This window comes from Solanum tuberosum, unplaced genomic scaffold (assembly GCF_000226075.1).
Source record: "Solanum tuberosum cultivar DM 1-3 516 R44 unplaced genomic scaffold, SolTub_3.0 scf00313, whole genome shotgun sequence".
Lineage (NCBI taxonomy): Eukaryota > Viridiplantae > Streptophyta > Magnoliopsida > Solanales > Solanaceae > Solanum > Solanum tuberosum.
Window position 1 is genome coordinate 104,847 of NW_006239248.1, and position 20,262 is coordinate 125,108.

General features: G+C 34.2%; 2 protein-coding genes across 2 annotated transcripts; both read right to left on the reverse strand.

Annotated features, from left to right (window-relative positions):
• Positions 1-3,378: 3,378 nt before the first annotated feature.
• On the reverse strand, positions 3,379-8,426 carry LOC102597035 (uncharacterized). Its single transcript, XM_006360468.2, has 5 exons — positions 8,201-8,426; positions 6,925-8,057; positions 5,456-6,793; positions 4,383-4,497; positions 3,379-3,863 (listed from the first exon to the last, which is right to left on the reverse strand). Exons 2-5 carry the CDS (start codon positions 7,588-7,590, stop codon positions 3,637-3,639), a joined length of 2,346 nt encoding a protein of 781 aa, XP_006360530.1. The 5' UTR covers positions 7,591-8,057; positions 8,201-8,426; the 3' UTR covers positions 3,379-3,636.
• A 3,089-nt stretch (positions 8,427-11,515) lies between these two features.
• LOC102597594 (uncharacterized) lies at positions 11,516-17,869 on the reverse strand. Its single transcript, XM_006360470.2, has 5 exons — positions 17,658-17,869; positions 15,189-15,614; positions 13,883-15,092; positions 13,625-13,771; positions 11,516-12,472 (listed from the first exon to the last, which is right to left on the reverse strand). Exons 2-5 carry the CDS (start codon positions 15,237-15,239, stop codon positions 11,862-11,864), a joined length of 2,019 nt encoding a protein of 672 aa, XP_006360532.1. The 5' UTR covers positions 15,240-15,614; positions 17,658-17,869; the 3' UTR covers positions 11,516-11,861.
• Positions 17,870-20,262: the final 2,393 nt, after the last annotated feature.

Here is a 20,262-nt window from a genome sequence, read left to right on the forward strand (position 1 = left end):
GGGGGGGGGGGGTTCTGTATTAAATATTTCATACAATAACAAAAGAGTGAAGATGTTGTTTTCGATAGATCTTTGGCAAAATCATGAATATTTGATACAATAATAATAACCTACCCAATGTAGTCTCACAAATAGAGTAAGGGAAAAATAATGTGCAAGTAGACTTTACTTCTATTTTATAAAGGTAAAGAGCGTGTTTCCAATAGATTATCAGCAAAGCATAAAAATAACGTTCTTCTCCGTCTTCTTTTTTGCAGGTGAATGATCTAATGCTGTGAAGTAGATGGTTATCTTGATGTCTAGATTTTCTTGCTGCAGGATGTATTTATATTTTATATATTAATTGCTTAAATTACAAAACAAACATAAAATATTTTGAAAATTATGTTGGGTTTTAAGTATGGCGTGTGAATAAGAAAGGGAATGGAATTAAAATTTGAACAAAGTTCCTTTTGAATGAAACTTTGTCCCTCATAAACGTAAGACAATTAGGGGTGTATGGTTGAAAAATAAATAATGCAGGGATTAGTAACGTATAGATTAATAATGCAGAGATTAGTAGTGCAGGGATAAATAATGCAGGGTCAGTTAGGGTATATTTTTTTATCAAGTGTTTGGTTCATTGCTTCTAATCTCATCTTGTGTTTGGAATTAAATTCTACAAAAAGCTTCTTTCCAATTATACCCTTGCATTATTATGAGATTTTCTATTTTATGTAATCGGTCAAGGTAGATAATTGTCAGACAATATTATATTCTTATGGCTTTCTAACTAGCTAGGAGAAGAATAATTTGTTGCCATGTTTGCTATTTTCTCACTTGAATTATTTGAGGGTAAACAATTGTTATCTTAATAAATTAATCACTTAAAACGTTAATTTTCAATTTAAAATAGATAGACCATCTACTTTAAAATTGAAAAGACGATAAAAATAGTAAAATTGAATAAATCATCTATATTTACATATAAAAATTGCAAGGTGTAGTTTTAATAGAGTCCGAAGCCAAAAGGGCAAAAAAAATTGTCAAAAATTCCAAAAGGGCACATCAATTTATTTTTTTAACCAAAAGGGAAAAATCGCTCCTGACGGAGCGATTTTCTTATGACAAAATTGATGCCGTTACTCCTTTATAAAACATAAAAATCGCTGTTGGGGCAGCGATTTCATCCAAACAATTAGAAACCACATATAAACCAACAAATAAAATATTCAATTAAGATCGCAAACGTCATGTGGTGATATATTTGCCTTTTTAATTAGTAAATGTTAAACAACTCACATTTTAAATATTATATTGATATGTATTGTATTTATTTATTAACAAACAACTCTCTCTAAATAATAAAATTTGTAAGCTAATTTATTTAAATAAATTTACTAGTACAAATATAAAACATAAAATCAAGAAAATAAATAAAATGATTTGAGGGATATTTTTGTCTTTACATAGATAATCTCATGGTATTAAATCCAATGTATTACTAATACCACCACATGAAAGGTATTAGTACTACCTCCTATAATACCATGTAGGGTGTATAACTAATCCATGGATTAGTTATACTTAGGCCCAAAAATTCTACCAAACATAGTACTAAATAATATCATACATAATACATGGATTATTTCTCCTAATACCTCCTACCAAACGACCCCTTATAGGCTTATAGTACGGTATATGGAAAAATACTTTTAGCTCTTAAAGAGTTGACTGTTGAGATTTGAGAATGACAAATAAATTGAGTGCCTAAATTTTTTGGATCAAATATTTTCTTTAATTTTAATTTTGTGACTTTTTCCTAAGTTTTTCGCCTGGAAAATATTACGAAAAAATTATCTAAATATATAACTTATTTTACTATATTTTCTAAAATTTCATACCATTTGAAAAAAATACAAAAGTTCCTACTTTACACGATGTATTGTTCAGAAACATCACTTTGTGCCGATGTATCGGGACATACGTGATGTATCGAGATGTTACTTTACGCGATGTATCACAGTATCAAGACATTGAGGGATGTATTCGAAACTGAGATGAGATATATCGGGACGTTTTGGGTCGTATCTGGATTCCACCAAATTTGAGAGATTTTTGTAATTTAGAAAAGAATAGGGATATAATATAATTAACTCTTAATACTATGAGGTTTGTGTAAATTCTACTATAATATAATTCCTATGGGCATATATACACAAATAATGTGATTTATTCTGTACTAGACTAGAGATGAGAAGAATCAGATGAAGACTTCATAGTTGATAAAAAGCTTGGAGCAAAAGAATATCAATATATTGCCTTGATATTGTCAAAAGCCAGGCCTTTATAAGTGAATAAGAACTACTTAAGGTGTGTCTGGTACGAATGAAAATGTTTATGGAAAACAAGAAAGTTTCTTTCTTATTTTTTAATTCGGGTAAGTAAAGAAAAAAATATTATCCCAAAAATATTTATATGTAATCTAGCTGGTCAAGGGGTGGGGCCATTATGTGGGTCACTGAACTTGAAATGTCACCTGTACAAAATATAAAAAGAAACTCACCCGAAATTAATTGAAGATTTCAAGAGAACAAAAAATCATTATTGAAGGACATTAGTTCCCCAATTCAGTTGGCATACAAAGATTGAGGTTCAAAGATAAAGCAAGTATAAATAGCAGAGAAAAGAATATATATTAAGTTGCGAATAATAATAATAATAAGAGGAATAGCATGTTTGTATCAAGTCAAATCAATTAATCATAATTAAATCATTTAATAAATTATCTATACAAACATATATGTGAACACCACAAATTTAGGTGTAAAAAAAAATTCCTTCTTTGGTTTAAACTTTAACATCAACAAGACCAGACACTTTTTTTAATCTAATTATGAATAACAAATTAAAGATTACGTCGACATATCACATCAAATATTGTGGTCAACTTTTGAGTTACGCATGATCACTCAATAACTTAAAATAAAATAAAAACAAAAGGCCTACAAGATAATTAGCACGCCTGTCACTACACATGCCGTTACAGCATTAAGGTTAGAATAAAAGATTAAAATAATATAATCCTATTCTTAACAACATAACATAAAACGACCAAACAGCAAAACACGACACCCTTAACATAAAAATGCCTAATTGTTTGTAATCTTTGTAATCTTAAAGAATTGTCAAAATGAGAAATATAATGTCGTAAATAAAGTCTACCGAGAGTAAAAATGTATGCAAACCTTTACTATACCTTCGGAGGGTTAAAAGAAACTATTTCATATAGACAGACTCTGACGCTCAAGAAGAAAACATGAGAGCAAAATGGAGCAACAGATGGCAAGAAAACATTGGAAAACAAGACATGCAGCATTATTTACGGAGTTTGCTATGTACGATGCTCAAAAATCTTGTATATCTGTTATGCTTTTTGAAACATTTTTGCCTTGTACAAATCTAAGCTAACATCTAAAGAAATAATGATACAGAATGTACATCCCATTAGAATATCTATACACAAATCCTGTCGAGACCTCCACAGGCTTCTCTAAAAAGGCCATTACGAGGCTGTCTTTCCTCCGATTTCAACAAGGGGAAAAATTGGCCATTTCAACCTGAATTTTCTGAAACACCAAAAAAAAAAACACTCGTCTAACCTAGGAAAATCGGCCCAACAGCTTCTTTAGACTTAGCAATCTTAGCTGCTTCAGCTATTTTAAGTGCCATCATTGCTTTGTAAGTTGCTAGATCAGCGTTCTCCATCAGCTGCTGCGCCTTCTGTCTCATCCTAACTGCCAAATCCTCCGACTTGTTTGCAGCAGCTTTTGCTTCTTTCACCTTCAGTACTGCATTTTGTTGCTCTTTCTCTGCAACAACAGCTGTTTTATAATAATTTCATATTAGTCTTCAATCGAGTAGAAAACATCAACATACAAATAGCAAATGCTGTATACAGACTGTTCAGCAAATATAACATTGTTCAACAGTCGTAGGTCCAGCACAAGAAACCTTTGTTTATACACACATACATAGCAAAGACTACTAACATATCTTTGTTTATAGTGTGGGAAAACTTGAGGAAAGAGCTTTTACAGGTTAATATATTTTTTTTAGAAAAGTAGGCAGAGCTTGAAGACATAGCCTCAGAACTTAAGAAAAAATTAAACAAGCAGCCATACTAGCCTAGTTAAGCTCAAGCATTAACATGGACAGGGTTAAAACATGGCATTGGCTATTGCACAGCATCTAACCACTCTAATGTAGAATCTCTCTTAAATTGGTCGCAAGTAATTTCAACTTCCATTAACAGCTACTTGCAAGAGTCTAGGAGTAAACATGCAGTACAGATCTCAGTTAGGACAACAAGAATTCTGATATAAATAAAATTGAATACACACCTGGTAGAAAAGGCCGATGTTTGCCTCTACCAGCTTTGCTTCCTTGCCGTTTGAAAGACCTCTTCTTCCGGAAAATAGATTTTGGGATCACTTGAGTTCTCCTTGGCTGGTAACACTGCCAATGAAAAATCATTGTGACCTTCAGATAGCCATAATATGATGTAGATAACCATGGACCGACAATTGTATCGGAATAATGAAAAGGATAATTTATAAAAAGAAAATAACAGATCTTTTTATGCTTAGCTTAATGAAGAGGAAATGTCAGTGCTAAGTTAAAATCTCTTCTTCTATTTTCATTTTTCTTTTCTTTTTTTAATGAAAAATAAATTTTGTATTCCCCTACAATTATTGTCACAATGTTGCAGCTGAAAACTTCTTTTATAAAATTCTGACTTGATTAGAGTTGTAACAGCAATCAATAAAGCATCTTTTATATTCTTTTGCTTGCTCATAAACCAGTCACGTCCAGTAAACACCACTTGGTGAAAATGTTGCTTTTTATACAGTTAACCCATTCACACCCCCACCCATGAGGCCACTAGTAGCCCTTTTCAGTTTGCTCCTCGGTGACTCAAACCCCACCTCCAGGGTTGGCAGTGGAAGGTCCTTACCACTAAGCTATTGCTACCCTGTCAGATTGGAGACCAATTCTTCGTTACAACCCATCACATCCTCAACAGAGAATGTGGATGCAAATCTCAAGTCACTTATCACATTTATTCTACAAATATAATACCAAAGGGATATATAATTCATCCTGATTGATAGTGCAGTTTCTGTCATTCATAAAAAAGAGAAAAACAATTGGTCATCTAGATAACACAAACACATTATAGAACAAAAGAAGCTTTTGTCACTTCTCCGCAAATTGCTTTACCTAGGAGAGATGAGGATGTATATCAACTTCTTTCAGGAGAATTAAACAGAAACTATACTCCATGCAGAAAAAACTTGATAGTAGTCAGAAGACAAGTGTATAAACAATTTTACTTCAATTCAAGATCTAGAATACAATTGCTTCCAATATTGTCATTAAGAAAAATGTTTCTATTGAATCATATCACTTTTACCTGGAAAATTTTTATCAGGGAAGACCGGTTTTGCTTCCTCTTTTTCAACCAGTAATTATACACAGCCTCTACAATCTCTTTCTTTTCCTTATTCGGGCAACTACTAACAGCAGCTTTCTCATCAGAGTAATCATCTGGATTACAATAGAAGCCTTTCTCAAAATTATCAATCAGCAACTCAAAGCTGTCAGCTGAAAGGTGATCATTTTCCAGACTAGGCTGATCATTAAAGTTTCTCAGCCATTCTTCATCATCACCATCCATGTCATAGTTAGCTGTACTCCTTGCTAATGCCCTTGCTAGTTCATCATCTTTAACAGTGATGTATGAAACTGGCCGGGCAAACTCGGGAGGATTGCTCTCTGCATAGCCTGATACTTCACGTACACCAGGAACAGGAATGATGCTCACCGCAGGGGGCTGTACATTGCGATCAGAACATCCTTTGTAAAGTTCCTTGAAAATCAACCAGTCTTGCCTAATTGGAAACTCTAACTTCCAACCATTATCCCCAACCCATATTATGTCATGAGTTACACGGTTGGAACTACATGGCCTCATCACTTTTTCAGTAGTAAGATTAAATCTCCTCACACCACCTATCTTCACTGCTAGAATCCATTGTTTTGCAGCAGAAAGTTCCATACCAATGACGGCGCCTTCTTCTCTGTAACACTTGTCTGGTTCAATAACCAATACGTTTGCCGAACAACTCGTTGACTCTATATTCTGTGTCAATCCCACCAAAGCAGATTTTAGTTCTTTGACGCTTGGCGTGGACGTTTTCTGTCGTGAACTTCTAAGCTCATAATGAGGTGTCCGAGAGGAAAATCGGAGGCCATCACGTCTGAACCTTAACCTGTCAGAAGTCAAAACACCAGTGGCATTCTGTGTGCCAAAGGAAGAATGTCTGCCTCTCATTGACCTCAATGAGCTTCTCCTCTTCTGGATATTACGACTGTTCCTTGGCTGCAAGTGCCGGGCAGCTAATTTAGGAAGACCAACAGTTGGGTTAACCACTTCAATCTTTTTAGAATCATATGCTCCAGGTGCGACTACATCCAATCCAGACTGAGTATTCACATCCAATTCAGACTGAGTTACTGGGGAGAGGCAAGATACAATCTCCTTGTCATTAGTCACCGTAACTTCATCAATGGCAACTGTAGGTTGCATGACTAATGCATATGACATGGGAACAAATCTGAGAAGCAAGCTTGAGTGCAGGTATAAAAAGAAACACGGGACTGTAGAAAAGTCCAGAGTAAAAACAGGAACTGAACACCTGACGCCAGAGATAACACAAGCTCCAGTTTTGATTTTCCTGGGAGTCTGATCCTAAGTTCCAGAAACAGGAAAAACAACAATATCAGCCACAAACTCCCTAAAATTAAGATATCAAAGAAACAAAAAGAGAATGGGAAAAATAAAGGACGAGGCCCAATAGTAACAAAAGATGACTGATTTACCTTGAAGAGGAGGATTCCTTGCAATGAATTAACGTCCCTCAGGGGTTTTGAGTTGATGAATCCAAAGATTTGCTGCAAACTAACAGTCGACCTCCTCAAATACATTAAAATGCAATTCAAAAGGCAGGAAACCCAATAACCGCTTCCATATGATGTATTTACAATAACAATGCCACTTGAAACTTGGCCATCTTCAGATTTACCCAAATCCTTAGCATAAGCTGATCTAACTTTTTTCTTCCTTACAAATTGCTTGCCATACCTCCTAACATCTGTTAACACTTTCCCTTTCACAGAATCAGCCACCCTTTTCCTCTTCCTCGTATATACAAGTCCCCACATCCGATCTATATTGCTATTCGGACTAATGGTCTCCACCACAGGTGCCTCTGGTGACTCCAGTTCATCCATAGACTTACTATCTACATCAATATCCATTTCGTCAGCTTCAAGGTTCAGAGCAACTTCCTTCTTAAGCCACCCGTTTTTCTTGCACCTAGTGGCATCAGCAGCACCACCACCACCTACATTGTCAAGAAGTCCAATCCACTCATCCCCATGCTTTGCCCGCTTAGCCTCACCTGGAGTTGACAACCTCCGCCCTGACCTCAAAACCCTTGTCCCAAAAATCCTTGTAGTTCTTCTCATCCCACCAACCGAAGGCATAAGTGCACGCACCTCAAAAGGCAGTACCCCTGCCCTCGAACCAATTTTCCCCCCTATTTCACTGTTTTTCCCACCCCAACAAAATAAGGTTGGTACTAAAGATTGTTTTTTTTTTTCTGTTTCACTGCTGTTTCGACCAAAACTTACAGTATCATAGAGACCCTTAACCGCAAATTCTCACACATGCAAGCCGAAAGTTGTTTTCATTAAAATTAATCTGTTCTTAAATCCCATGTTCTGCAAATACCCGGAATATTCCTCCTTACTGGAAACCCAATTTAAAGTCCAACTCGACCAATTTTCAATTTTTACATCAACTCCTGTTCTTTTCCCAAATAACCTCAAAAATTGCAAAGTAACCAACGCAACTCCTTCTTAACCGGTAAAGAACCCAAAATTGAAAATCCCCTTCAGTTCTAATTAGATTCAAATGCCTTCACTTCCAACGGCACCGTAAACTGGTCAAACTGCACCGAGTAGCGATGAACAAACAAAAAATCATCAAAAACAAAAACCCATAGCAGATAAACGAAAAGGGTACCCGTTTCCACTTACTTCAACCAAAAAAAATTGATCTTCAAGATTTCCAAGAAAAAAAGATTGAAAATACCTGTAACGGCGGAGAAAACCGATCGTCTTCGTGAAAGTTCCAGTGAAGAAGAAAGACTTAGAAAGAGAGTTTAGAGAGAGAAACATAAAGTCTAAAAGAGATAAAAGGCGGTGAGTGATCGACGATTGGAGTGAGCAAAAAAGGGGTAGTTAAGGCGTCGGCGTTCACATACAGAGAACAGAGAAGAGTTGAGTTCACGATTAAAAATTAGGGTTCTCTCTGTTACAATTTTGTCCCTTCTCAACTTGAACCCCGTAATGTTTTCAAAATTTCAGTTTTACCCCCTATTTTGATGTTTTAAATATTACAACGTGCCCCTCAAATGTTTCTATAAATTGCAAATTTAGTACCTGTAAGATATTTTATTATTTTTTGCTGGAACCCACACGAAGACACACAGACTGACACACCATACATAGTAGCAGTAGAAGAGTCCTTTTCCTTTTTGTTTTTGTTTTTTCCAATTTTACCCTTTTTGTTTTCCCTCTTCTTTTTTTCTCCACCTTAATTTTTTGGCGGGTTCAAGGAATATGTCTCACTTAAATTTTATTTAATTAAGGAAAAATTATCTATAATTAGAGTTATTTAGAGATACATAGAATTTCCTCCGTCTCATTTTATATGTCACATTTTTACTTTGCACTTGCATTAGAAAATGATATAATTTTACCCTTCTACCCTTATTTAATTCTTTTGAAACTCAAGTTTTCAATCAATGAATATGAATTAATCTATTTTGATTAATTAATTAACCAATGAACATGAATCATTTACTTAGCTTTTCTAAGCTGGTCAAATGTATATTTTCAAGGCTAATAACTCACAAGAGTAAAAAAGAAACAATATGGTAATTTATAAATTGATTTTATGAAATGACAAGTATTATAGACTAACTATTTATAAAAAGGGATGACATATAAAATAGGACGGAGGGAGTACTTTATTACCATATACTAATATATTGTTTTTATCTGTATTTTCAAATAAATACATATCTTAGCATTAATTAAGATTTTTTAATCATATATTAAGAAAGATATGTCTCCCCAAATTAAAGTTTTCATGTCAATCAACTCTCTCTCTCTTTCATTAACCTCTTATCTCACGTCCTCTGTTATTATTCTATGTCTTCCTCTTTTTTTTTAGACCGTGATTTTCATTATTAAACCTTTAAAAATCATATATGGAAGAATAGTATTATAAATTGAGGTTTGTGTCTATTTAATCATTCTTTAAAGTCATGTATTTGCGATAGATTTCAATTTTTATTTTATCTTCGAGTTTTCAATTTAAGTTAAACTTTTTTGAGTTAGGATTTTCTTAATTTATTTTCATGGCTAACAAGAAGATAGGTAATAGATGAAGAACCACCCCCACCCCCTCCTCCACTGTCCTCCGTCTCTTATCCACTCATGTCTCCAATGAAGAATCGTTAGTGCCACCTTATCCTTCCCTTTGATTCCAACAACGTTGACGATGAGTCACAGATACAGAGCAATGTTGCTCACAACAACAAATCAAAAGGTGGAACAAACACCATCATGGTTAGATGTTAGACCAAAAAAGAACGTAATCGAAAAAGTTTTAGTATTAGTTTATTTATCATTTTTTCTACTTCGAAGCTTATTGTTGATCGAAAATAAATTGTTTGTGGAAACAGTAAGCTGAGATTCACATGTAACTATTACATTAGTGATGTATATTGCACATTATTGAGTTAAGATTATATGTAGCTAATTTTTAATAGTGTATTTGATTAAGTGTATATGGATACATATGTATTGGAGATTTATGCATTTATCTAGCTAACACATTATTGAGTTAAGATTTTATGTACTTAATTTGTATCGATGTATCTAATTAAGTGTATGTGTATCTGACACTTAATTATGCATATACCTGACATTAATTGATATGTTTAGATACATGTATTTGAAAGAGGCAGCAGATACACGTGAGACCAAAAGTATGGTAAAGAACATAATATTGCAAACTAACATGAAAGTAACTAGCTACTAATATAGTGAAATTTGTGTAAGTTACCCTTTAATTAATAACCATTTTATATTTTATACAAATATTTAGTTTTGGTCAAAAATGCTTTATTGTTTTGCTTTTTTCGTTTATGAATTCAGACTCATATAATTAAAATTTTAATATATGTTCTATCATATATGACTGAAACTAAGTATACACGATTTTTTAAAAAATATATAAAATGATTTTGTTAGATTTGTTAGTGTTTTAGCAAATTGATTATTAGAATTTGTTCTTTATAACATATGAAATTTATGTTACAAACCTGAGCTTATATTTAGAATAAATTTGACTGTTGGATTATCGAAATTTTGAAAAACAAAAAGTTGGCAAAACAAATTTAGACACACATGATTGAAATTTAAGACAATTTCTACATACATTTTACTATTTTAGTCATATGATTGAAATCAAACGCAAATTTTTAATCTCAATCGTATATATAAGGATGTTCCCAAAAAATTATTAACTTGTAAAAACTAAATTACAAAACAAACACAAGTTAAATGTAGACTCCAAAATGGATATTTATGCACTTATCACTGGATGGAAGTCATAAATAATTATTTTTACGTTTATACCAAAAACAAAATTACTTCCTTCATTTTGATTTATGTGATGATACTTGATTGGACATTAAAAAAAAAATTGAAACTACGAATCTAAGAACATAAATATTTATGCACTTGAGCTGAAGTCTTTTGGAAACAGTCTCTCTCCCTCCACGAGGTCTACGTTCACTCTAACCTCTTCAGACCTCATTCAATGAAATTTTACTGAATATATTACTATTGTTATAATCTAAAATAAGTCATAGATAAATTTACGAGTTACGTTAATTTATTATAACTTGTGAGTTTCAATTTCGTAAAATGTGTCTAACGATCAGACTAGCAGGTATTTGTCACAACTCACATTAGTATGTTTTTTCCGTTTCTCAACTAATGGTCAACATATTAATGAAGGTCAAAGTCTCTATTCCTGAATTTGTTTTTTTTTTACCTACTCCTTACACAAGTGTGTGCCAGCAGAAACGTAACTAAAAAAAAATTTCATAAATGTTGTCAATTTTTTAGTAGTTTTTTGTCCCTTCCCTATATTTCAGAATGTTTTTTTTAAAAAAAAGTCTCTCTGACCAAAACATTTAACATTTCACGCAGAAAGTGGATCTGGAGAGGGTAGTGAATACAAAACTTTACCCCTACCTTGTGAAGGCAGAGATATTGTTTCCAATAGACCCCTCGGCTCAAGATAAAACAACCACACCTCAACATCCAATTTCGGAAACAATGAACTTCTTATTGTATCCAGAAAGATGATTCAAGAAATATGAAACTGTTATGGTACGTCGCTTGCACATATGAGGCTAGCAAATACTACCACACAACTATATTGTCCTTAAAACATAGTAATTCAATAACAGCTAAAGCATAGAACTGAAATCTGGATACCGACAGGCACAGGTCGACTGAAGTTTGCAAGTGCAGGCTGCCTTGCTGATCTTCCTGGGAAACTAAAACTAGAGGGGTAGGGGGAAGGGACGAATTTCCCTAATTAAAATACTTGTTCAAACACTGAAACAGGAGGACCACGTTAAAGTATCTTAAGTTAAATACTGTGATCCTCAAATCACACCAAGTGTTCCCTCACTCCGGGTCCTGCGCATAGACAGGTCAGGTCTGAAGCTAAGAAGTTTGCTGCTGAAGTCATAGACCTGCTGTCGTGTGGTAGTTTTAGTTCCAATAGGGGGCAGGCGGGCAGTGGGTCTACTCTTGGATGGTTTTGTTGAGGTCATTTTTTGACTTTTACGACCATGGGTTGATGAAGATGATGCTTTGTGTGTGACAACACCATGGCTTGCCTTCCGCATAGCCTTGACCGGCTTGAGACCTCGATCAAGCTGATGAGCACCAACAGCTAATCTAGCAGATCTGTCTGCTGTGTCCTTCACCTTGACGGGTTTTCTGTTGAAGTAAATGAGATTCGGAAGAAGGCCTTGAAGATTCTTTTTCAGTTGTTCATCACCAACATTCTTCTGGGCAGGGTTCCCTTCCAGGCTGATTGCTTGTAAAGAACCATAATTAGCTGCAAGTTGGCCCAAACATTTGGCTGTAGATATTTTGTTGAATCTCAAATCCAGGACATTCAATTTTAGGAGGCGGTGCAGACCCTCAACCTCACTGATTTTATTCCCAGCTAGGTACAGCTCTTTCAAGGAAGAACATGAAGCAAGACCTACAGGCCAAATTGTCCATAGTAGAAGTAATTTAGCTCAATTAGAATCTATTAACTTATAAGGATGAAGAACATAAAGGGAAAAATCTGGATAAACGAAAGAAAGGTAACTTAAAGCTAACATATGGAGAAATTATATCGCCTCTCAGCGCCGACTTTGAATGGGTATATTTGACTCAACACACTTGATAAGAAGAGAGATGAATGATACATTATTATTTGTACTTAGGTAATAATGTACCACACAGATGAGGCCATAAATTAGAGAATCTTCACCAACTTGAAAGGAAATTGAACTGTTCATTCTGAACTAGGTGATAATGAGTTCTGAGGGTTTTATAATTAAAAAAGAGGGTTAATGATAGTCACTTACTTACTTTTTGAGTGTATTGATATAAAAATGAGGAGCAGAAAACAGTATATAGAAGTAAATAACTGATCCTATGGCATATCTGGCTTGTTCTGTTGTATAACATGTACTGTTCTGTTCACTAGCAAAGTGGCCAGTACTTTAGATGACCTGAAAAGGGATGGTTTGCAACTAATTTGAGATGGAAGCAGTATATAGCTAGCTAGTAAGATATTAATTTAGTTTTATTAAGTTGAATTGCCAACTTTGATTACTGAGAGAATAAAGAAGATTTTAGTAAATGGATCAAAGCATCACCTCTAAGTTCTTTCTTTCACAGAAGTGTATATTAATTGCAAGAACACTCTAAAGAAAAATAAAAGTCAAGTCTTAAGAAAATCCACAAACAAAGATGATTTAGCAAAGAACCAGTTAAGTCACACTATAAATGTGGCTAAACTTGTAAGGCATTTTCAGTTTATTTTAACATTCATATAGAGTTGTTACTGCACCAGATCTGGGAGGTTATGCATACATACAACTAACAAGACTTGTCAAGTTCATATGGGGTACAGATTTCTCCGCTCATCATGATATAAGAATTATTCCTTGAAGTTCCTCAAACTGCAAAAGCATCCTTTGAAGTGGAAAATTTCTAAAAAGTTGCATGATCATTCACTTAGATGAATAAAGAACTTCCTCTATAAACTTAATGACCAGTTATTAGGACTTCAAGAGATAATGGTGTCTACATCAAGTAATTCTACCAACAATGTCGTAGTGCATCTTGAAAAAAATCATACCATGTCCAATCCTCACTAGTCGATTGTAGCTCAGGTCAAGAACACGAAGTCGTGTAAGTTCACGCAATCCTTCAATAACTGAGATACTATTCCTGGACAAATTCAGAATATGAAGCCCTCGAGGGAGAGCACCAGCAGTTATCCTCACTGGGAAAAAAATAGAAGCGAGAAAATAAACTGTCAGTTCTAATTATATGAAGACTTGGAGGAGGAAAAAGTGAACTCAAGCCAGCGGAATAGAATGTATGAGATACAAACCTATGGAATTCCCTGATAAGTTAAGTGCTCTCAAACTCACAAAAGCACTGAGAAATGGAATCACAACCAACCCATGATTTATCATCTGAGCTGATGTGGCATTGGCACTCAATGAAGAGATATATTTCTTTATACTTTCTGCACCAGGTATGACCTTACCATCCAACTTTGCAACAGGAGAAGCATCCAAGACAGCTTTACCTTTTTGCACTTCAGGACCATTCTCAGGAACAGAAAAGTCATCTGTTTCTTCAAATCTGCCGCAATGCTGAAGGTCTGTAACCCACTCCTCAATACGTTTTGTCTTAAAATCATTGCCTGTCAGTTCATTCCACCGGCAAAATGTAGATTCTCCATTAACATGCCTCTTCACGTTAACCTCATCCATCCCAGGTAGTATCCAGTCTTTGGCTGAGCCAACATAGTTATATGTATCAAAATTCTCATCCGGTGGGGTTTCATCATTACCTTTTCCATTATTATGAAAACTATCTTCCTTTTCATGTTTCATCACCTTGTTTGCTACCTCATCCACAAAATGTTCTTTCCGTCTTGCATCTAAAATGTTCAAGTCCTCAGCAGATCTGGAGTGATGGCAGTTGCGGCTAAATTGTCGACTTGGGGAATGAATGTTAGGCAATGAACTTGATTTTACAATACAAGGAGAAGTACGAGGTGAACAGTCACCAGACTCATTTGCACTAGACAACTGAACCTCATAGTTCTCCTGTCCCTCTTTTTCTGACTCTTTTGCATCTCTAATTTGAACGGAATCAGAGGGTCCAGCTTTGTGAAATAAACCAAGCAAGCTGATATTAAATTCCTTCCCATCATCTGCAGTTGCTGATCCGCATTGATCATCTGATTCATAACAAGAATATCTACCACTCTCATGCTCTGAGTTATTGCCACTGGCAACTCTTCCTTCCAAATGTATACTACTACCCAAAGATAAACTTTTCCTCATCTGTGCACTGTTATGTATGACTTCACGTTCAGTATTAGATTTGCTCTTTAATTCGTCAGATTTATAATCATGCTCTAAGCGAGAAGAATCTGAAGCATGATCCGCATAGTTCTCGAGAGCATCTCCATCCGCCGCACATGATGCACTAGTTGTGGACAAGTAAGCAAAATCCCTCATGGTGTGATTCTGTGAACAATCTTCAAGTCTTTTATGCATTGCTTCAGCAGATAGTTGAACTGTTTTCTGATTTTAGAGGAACATAGAATCAGCAACATTTTAAAATTATGCAAGCAAGGAAAAGTAATATGTGCATAACATCCAAAATATTTATTTTCTAACCTTTTGCCTGTGGGAATGGATGTGAGCTGGAAAGCATGAAAACTTAAACATCTTTAAAAAGAAAAAGAAATTGGGTTCACATGAGATTTAATCACTTTCGAGATATTGAAGAGCTCTAATATTCTAATATTTTTCTAAACTGGTAATCTGTAGAATTTCAGCAAAATAAGGTCACATGACTGAGGGACTTAGCACAGGGCAATCTTAGCCATAATCAAGTGTGAGCCCTGCTGAGACACGGCACAATCTCCAGATATGTGATGATCTTGATCTCCTCAAAACACATAGTAAAATCACCCTCTCGTTCTTGCCCCACACCCACTTAGAGGTGCGAGAGAAGCAGGAAGTTTTTATAGCGGCCAGACTGGAAGAAGATAGTCAAAATCTAAAAGAACCCAATGATTGCTACGCCTCAAAGATACCAACCTGTTAAAAAGGAAAAAATAAACAAACCGAAACTGTGATGAACAAAGGATTAAAATCAAGAAATGAGCAATATACCATGTCAGAAAGTTCAAAATCTATATGGTCTAATGAAATACGATATTTGATTATGTATGCTACTTACAGATCCCTATTCCCTTTTCCTTTAGTTCTCTAAATTCATGTAATAGACACCAGGTACCCTCAATCATTTTCATCAAAAGAACATACCCGATGTAATTTCACAAGTGGGGTTTGGGGAGTGGGGAGGGAGGAGTGTACACAGAGCTTACCCCTACCTTGGGAGGTAGAGGTTGTTTCCGATATCCCTCGGCTCAAGGAACCCTCAATGATTTTCATTCCAATACAAAATAAAATCAAACGGAGTAGAACTTCACTAAGGCAGATATAAATCTCACCAGGCTCAGATCCATAGAACATTGAATATGGTTCTCTAAGGTAGGCATATATTGGCAGTATAATTCAAGATTGGAAACAAAACAGAGTTCAGCAAAAGAGGTTGCCACATAAATTACCAAACGAGAGTGATTCTACATGTATTTTTTTCCAATAAAAAATTAAATAACAGTACAAGGCATGGCGGCATTTAGCGCACCATGAAATCAAACAACAACCACTTCCTATAAATTCTTCTAACATCTCCAATTCAAGTAATAGCAAAAGTTTAATTGTATACCATGATTATCCAGATTAAATTACTAGACAACAACATCAAAGCCCAAGAAACATATCAATACTACATCAACAACTTCTACTACCACACCTAACTCCCAAACTAGCTGGGGTCCCTATATGAATCCTCAAAATCTTTTCTACTCCATTTTGACCAAGTTCAATCCATTCAACATCTAGATCAATATAAACAATTCTTCTAACATCTCCAATTCAAGTAATAGCAAAAGTTTAATTGTATACCATGATTATCCAGATTAAATTACTAGACAACAACATCAAAGCCCAAGAAACATATCAATACTACATCAACAACTTCTACTACCACACCTAACTCCCAAACTAGCTGGGGTCCCTATATGAATCCTCAAAATCTTTTCTACTCCATTTTGACCAAGTTCAATCCATTCAACATCTAGATCAATATAAACAATTCTTCTAACATCTCCAATTCAAGTAATAGCAAAAGTTTGAATTGTATACCATGGTTTTCCCGATTAAATTACTAGACAACAACATCAAAGCCCAGAAAACATATCAATACACCATCAACAGCAACTACTATTGGTGGTCCGGACACCACGGTCATCACAAAAAAAAACTACTACTACTACGCCTAAATCCCAAACAAGTTGGGATCCACTATATGTTATCCTCGAAACCTATTCTACCCAATTTCTATCCAGTTAACATCTATTACAAAATCCACACCTTCAAACTCATAAATTCTTCTAACATCTTCAATTCTAGTAATTGCAAAAGTTTGAATTGTATACCATGGTTTTCCAGATTAAATTACTAGACAACATCATCAAAGCTCAAGAACCATATCAATACAACATCATCCACAACAACAACAACTACTATTACTACTATGCCTAAATCCCAAACAAGTTGGAGATCCGCTATATGAATCCTCAAAATCTATTCTACACGGTTTTGACCAATTTCAACCCAGTTAACATCTATATCAAACTCATAAATTCTTCTAACATCTTCAATTCAATTAATAGCAAATGTTTGAATTGTATACCATGGTCTTCCAATTATATTTGTAGACAACATCATCAAAACCCAGAAAACATATCAATACACCATCAACAATTACTATTACTACTACGCCTAAATCCCAAACAAGCTGGAATCCGCTATATGAATCCTCAAAATCTATTTCTACCCAATTTCGACTCATTTCAATCCATTCAACATCTATATCAAAATACACACCTTCCAAACCATAAAAACAAACAAATCCCAATTAATCAAACTTCTCATTCAACAACACATTCATCCTACCAAAAGAAAAACAAAAACAAAAAAAAACAGAAGGAAAACAAGATTCAAAGATCTAACCTTCTACTAGCCAGCTTTACTTTTACGTATCTGAACTGAAAATTAACAAAGAAGGAACAATTATTATTATTTTTTTAGTTTTTTTTGTGGCTTTGAACGAGTAACAAGAAGAACAACAATAATGGCAGCAGTAACAACAACCCTACAACTAAATTGTGAAAAAAGTGTTTGGCTAAGAATTTATAGCTCCATTGAACGGCACCTGATTTTTTTCAACGAACTTTATTATTATTATATTCTGTGGTATATTATTATTATTATTATTATTTATTATTATAAATATGTCATTTCACTTAATTTTATTTTATATTTATGAATTTTAATTTTGGTGTGCATAAATAGATACTTAAATTTATATAAAGTTGAACAAATAAACATATCTTACATGACAATTTACGTCCTACATAGTATTTTATATGTATTATATTAGAACTTTTGATACAAATGATTGGTAAATTCAAATGATACATTTATTTATTATGGTTATATATTATTCATCAGTAAGAAAAAAGAAAAAAAAAATTAAATTTTATTGGTGACCACTAAAAATAGAATTTTGAGATCGGATTTTATGACCACTTATAAAAAGGGAAGGAGTATTCCTCTAATTGTACGGGCTGTGATTTTATATAAATGTGACAGTTTAATAATAACCGTTCGATTTGTTTGAAATCAATCGACTTTTAAGTTGGTGATTCGTACCGACTTTTGACCTAATTAAAAGAACGCTTTGAAGCTAATTAAAGCCAAAATTAATTATTACTGTCCCTTGCATAATACTTGTCAACTATCTTTTTTTTTAGAGATTTAATTTAATTAATTTTTGAGTTAATTTAATATTTAAATTATATGAAAAGTATCATAAATTATGATATTTTTAATATATCTTAAATTATAAATCAAAATTTATGTATTTTGATTTTTGAAAAATAAAATTTGTCAAAGTATTTCGAGAGGAAAGGAGTACTATGCTTGTGAGTTATGATTACATATTTTGATAATTTGATCTTATTGTGTCATATAAATTACTTCTTTGTCTTATTTTGCTCCATGCTATGTAACCAATATTTGATTACTAGTATTAATTTGATACCGAAAAATATTAAATTAAATATTTGAATCATTTATCCCACATCTAATGTGAGATAAGTAATACTTGGATTAGTTAAACATATTCAAGTTGATTGATATCTAAAGTTTGGGTCAATGTGGGGTATGGCTGTTTATCCAATGAATTGAAAGTATAATTATGCTTAATGATTTGATTTATCGGATATTGATTTTTAAACATATTAATTTGTTAGCTAATTATTAAGATATTTGTTGGTTTGGTATCGGGTAGGTAATTATCAACGGTTAATGAACGGTGTATTAGTTCAATCATTTCACGTTCTTTTTTTACACTTTTACTTACCATTATATTGATCTCTCATCAAACAAAATGATTTTTCTATCTCTACTTTAATTGATAGTTATGTAGTCGTAAATCACAATAATAAATACATGAAAACTTAAAATTTGAGTATGCATAAACATAAACATTTATTTAACAAACATTCTTCCACACACCAACTAATATGTCAAGACTAAAATATATTTCAAATATACAATTTTTATAAATAAGAAGTGAAAGTTTTCACATTATGATCAGATAAGCTTGCTAGTAGACCAATAAGAAATCTAACTCACAAATATGTATCAAGTCACATAAGGAGCGGAAAAATATTAAATGTGATTTTAGATTTAATAATATGTACTTTATATATCAAGGGGTAAAAATGTAAGTAGATAATTCTTAATGGGTTAACGGTTTATCTAATAAAGATATTGAGTAACTGAGCCGCACACCAATAAATCGTTAAGTATAAAATTTTAGTTTGTTCACCAATAATTAATCTAATAACTCAATACTAATAAGTCAATTTGCCACGGAATGAATCGAGGGTTCGGGGGAGAATTGGCCATTCAATCTTGTGAACTAATCGAGACCGAAATTGGAAAAAGAGATACGAACGGAGAGGAATAACTCTCAAGTACTTTACTTCAGTCCCAGTACTGAAAGACGTGACTTCAGGAGTGGATTTCGGAAGGAAACTTTCGTTTATTCCACTCGCTCTTTCCAGCTCTGAAAGCAAGGAGTATAGTATCGAAACCGGCCAGCACGCACTATCGGATCAGCCCCTTCCTTTCTCTTGGAACTGAAGCGGGAACTGGGAAGGTTGTCAGGTTGGCCTTTCACCCCTAGCCACAAGTCATCCCCGTATTTTGCCACATACGTGGGTTCGGTCCTCCAAGGCCGCTGAACAATGATTCAATGATTGAAGAGGCTTTGACAAGACCTCGGCATTCTCGCTTATGTTATTAAGACTCACTTGTCCCATGGTTCGATCCTTCCCAGTAAAACGCGGCGTGTTCGAATTCTGATCGCTTTTACGCGAGAAAGGGGGACCACCGTTCTTCGATCGCTATATTTTTGCGATAGCGAATGCGTGGCTCATCCTCTAAGAGAGAGTAGATGCGAAGGTTCGGATCGAAGATCTTCGCGAGACAGCCCCGGGGCACCATAGCATGTCGGGAATAAGGGGGACATAGTGAACGTAACCAC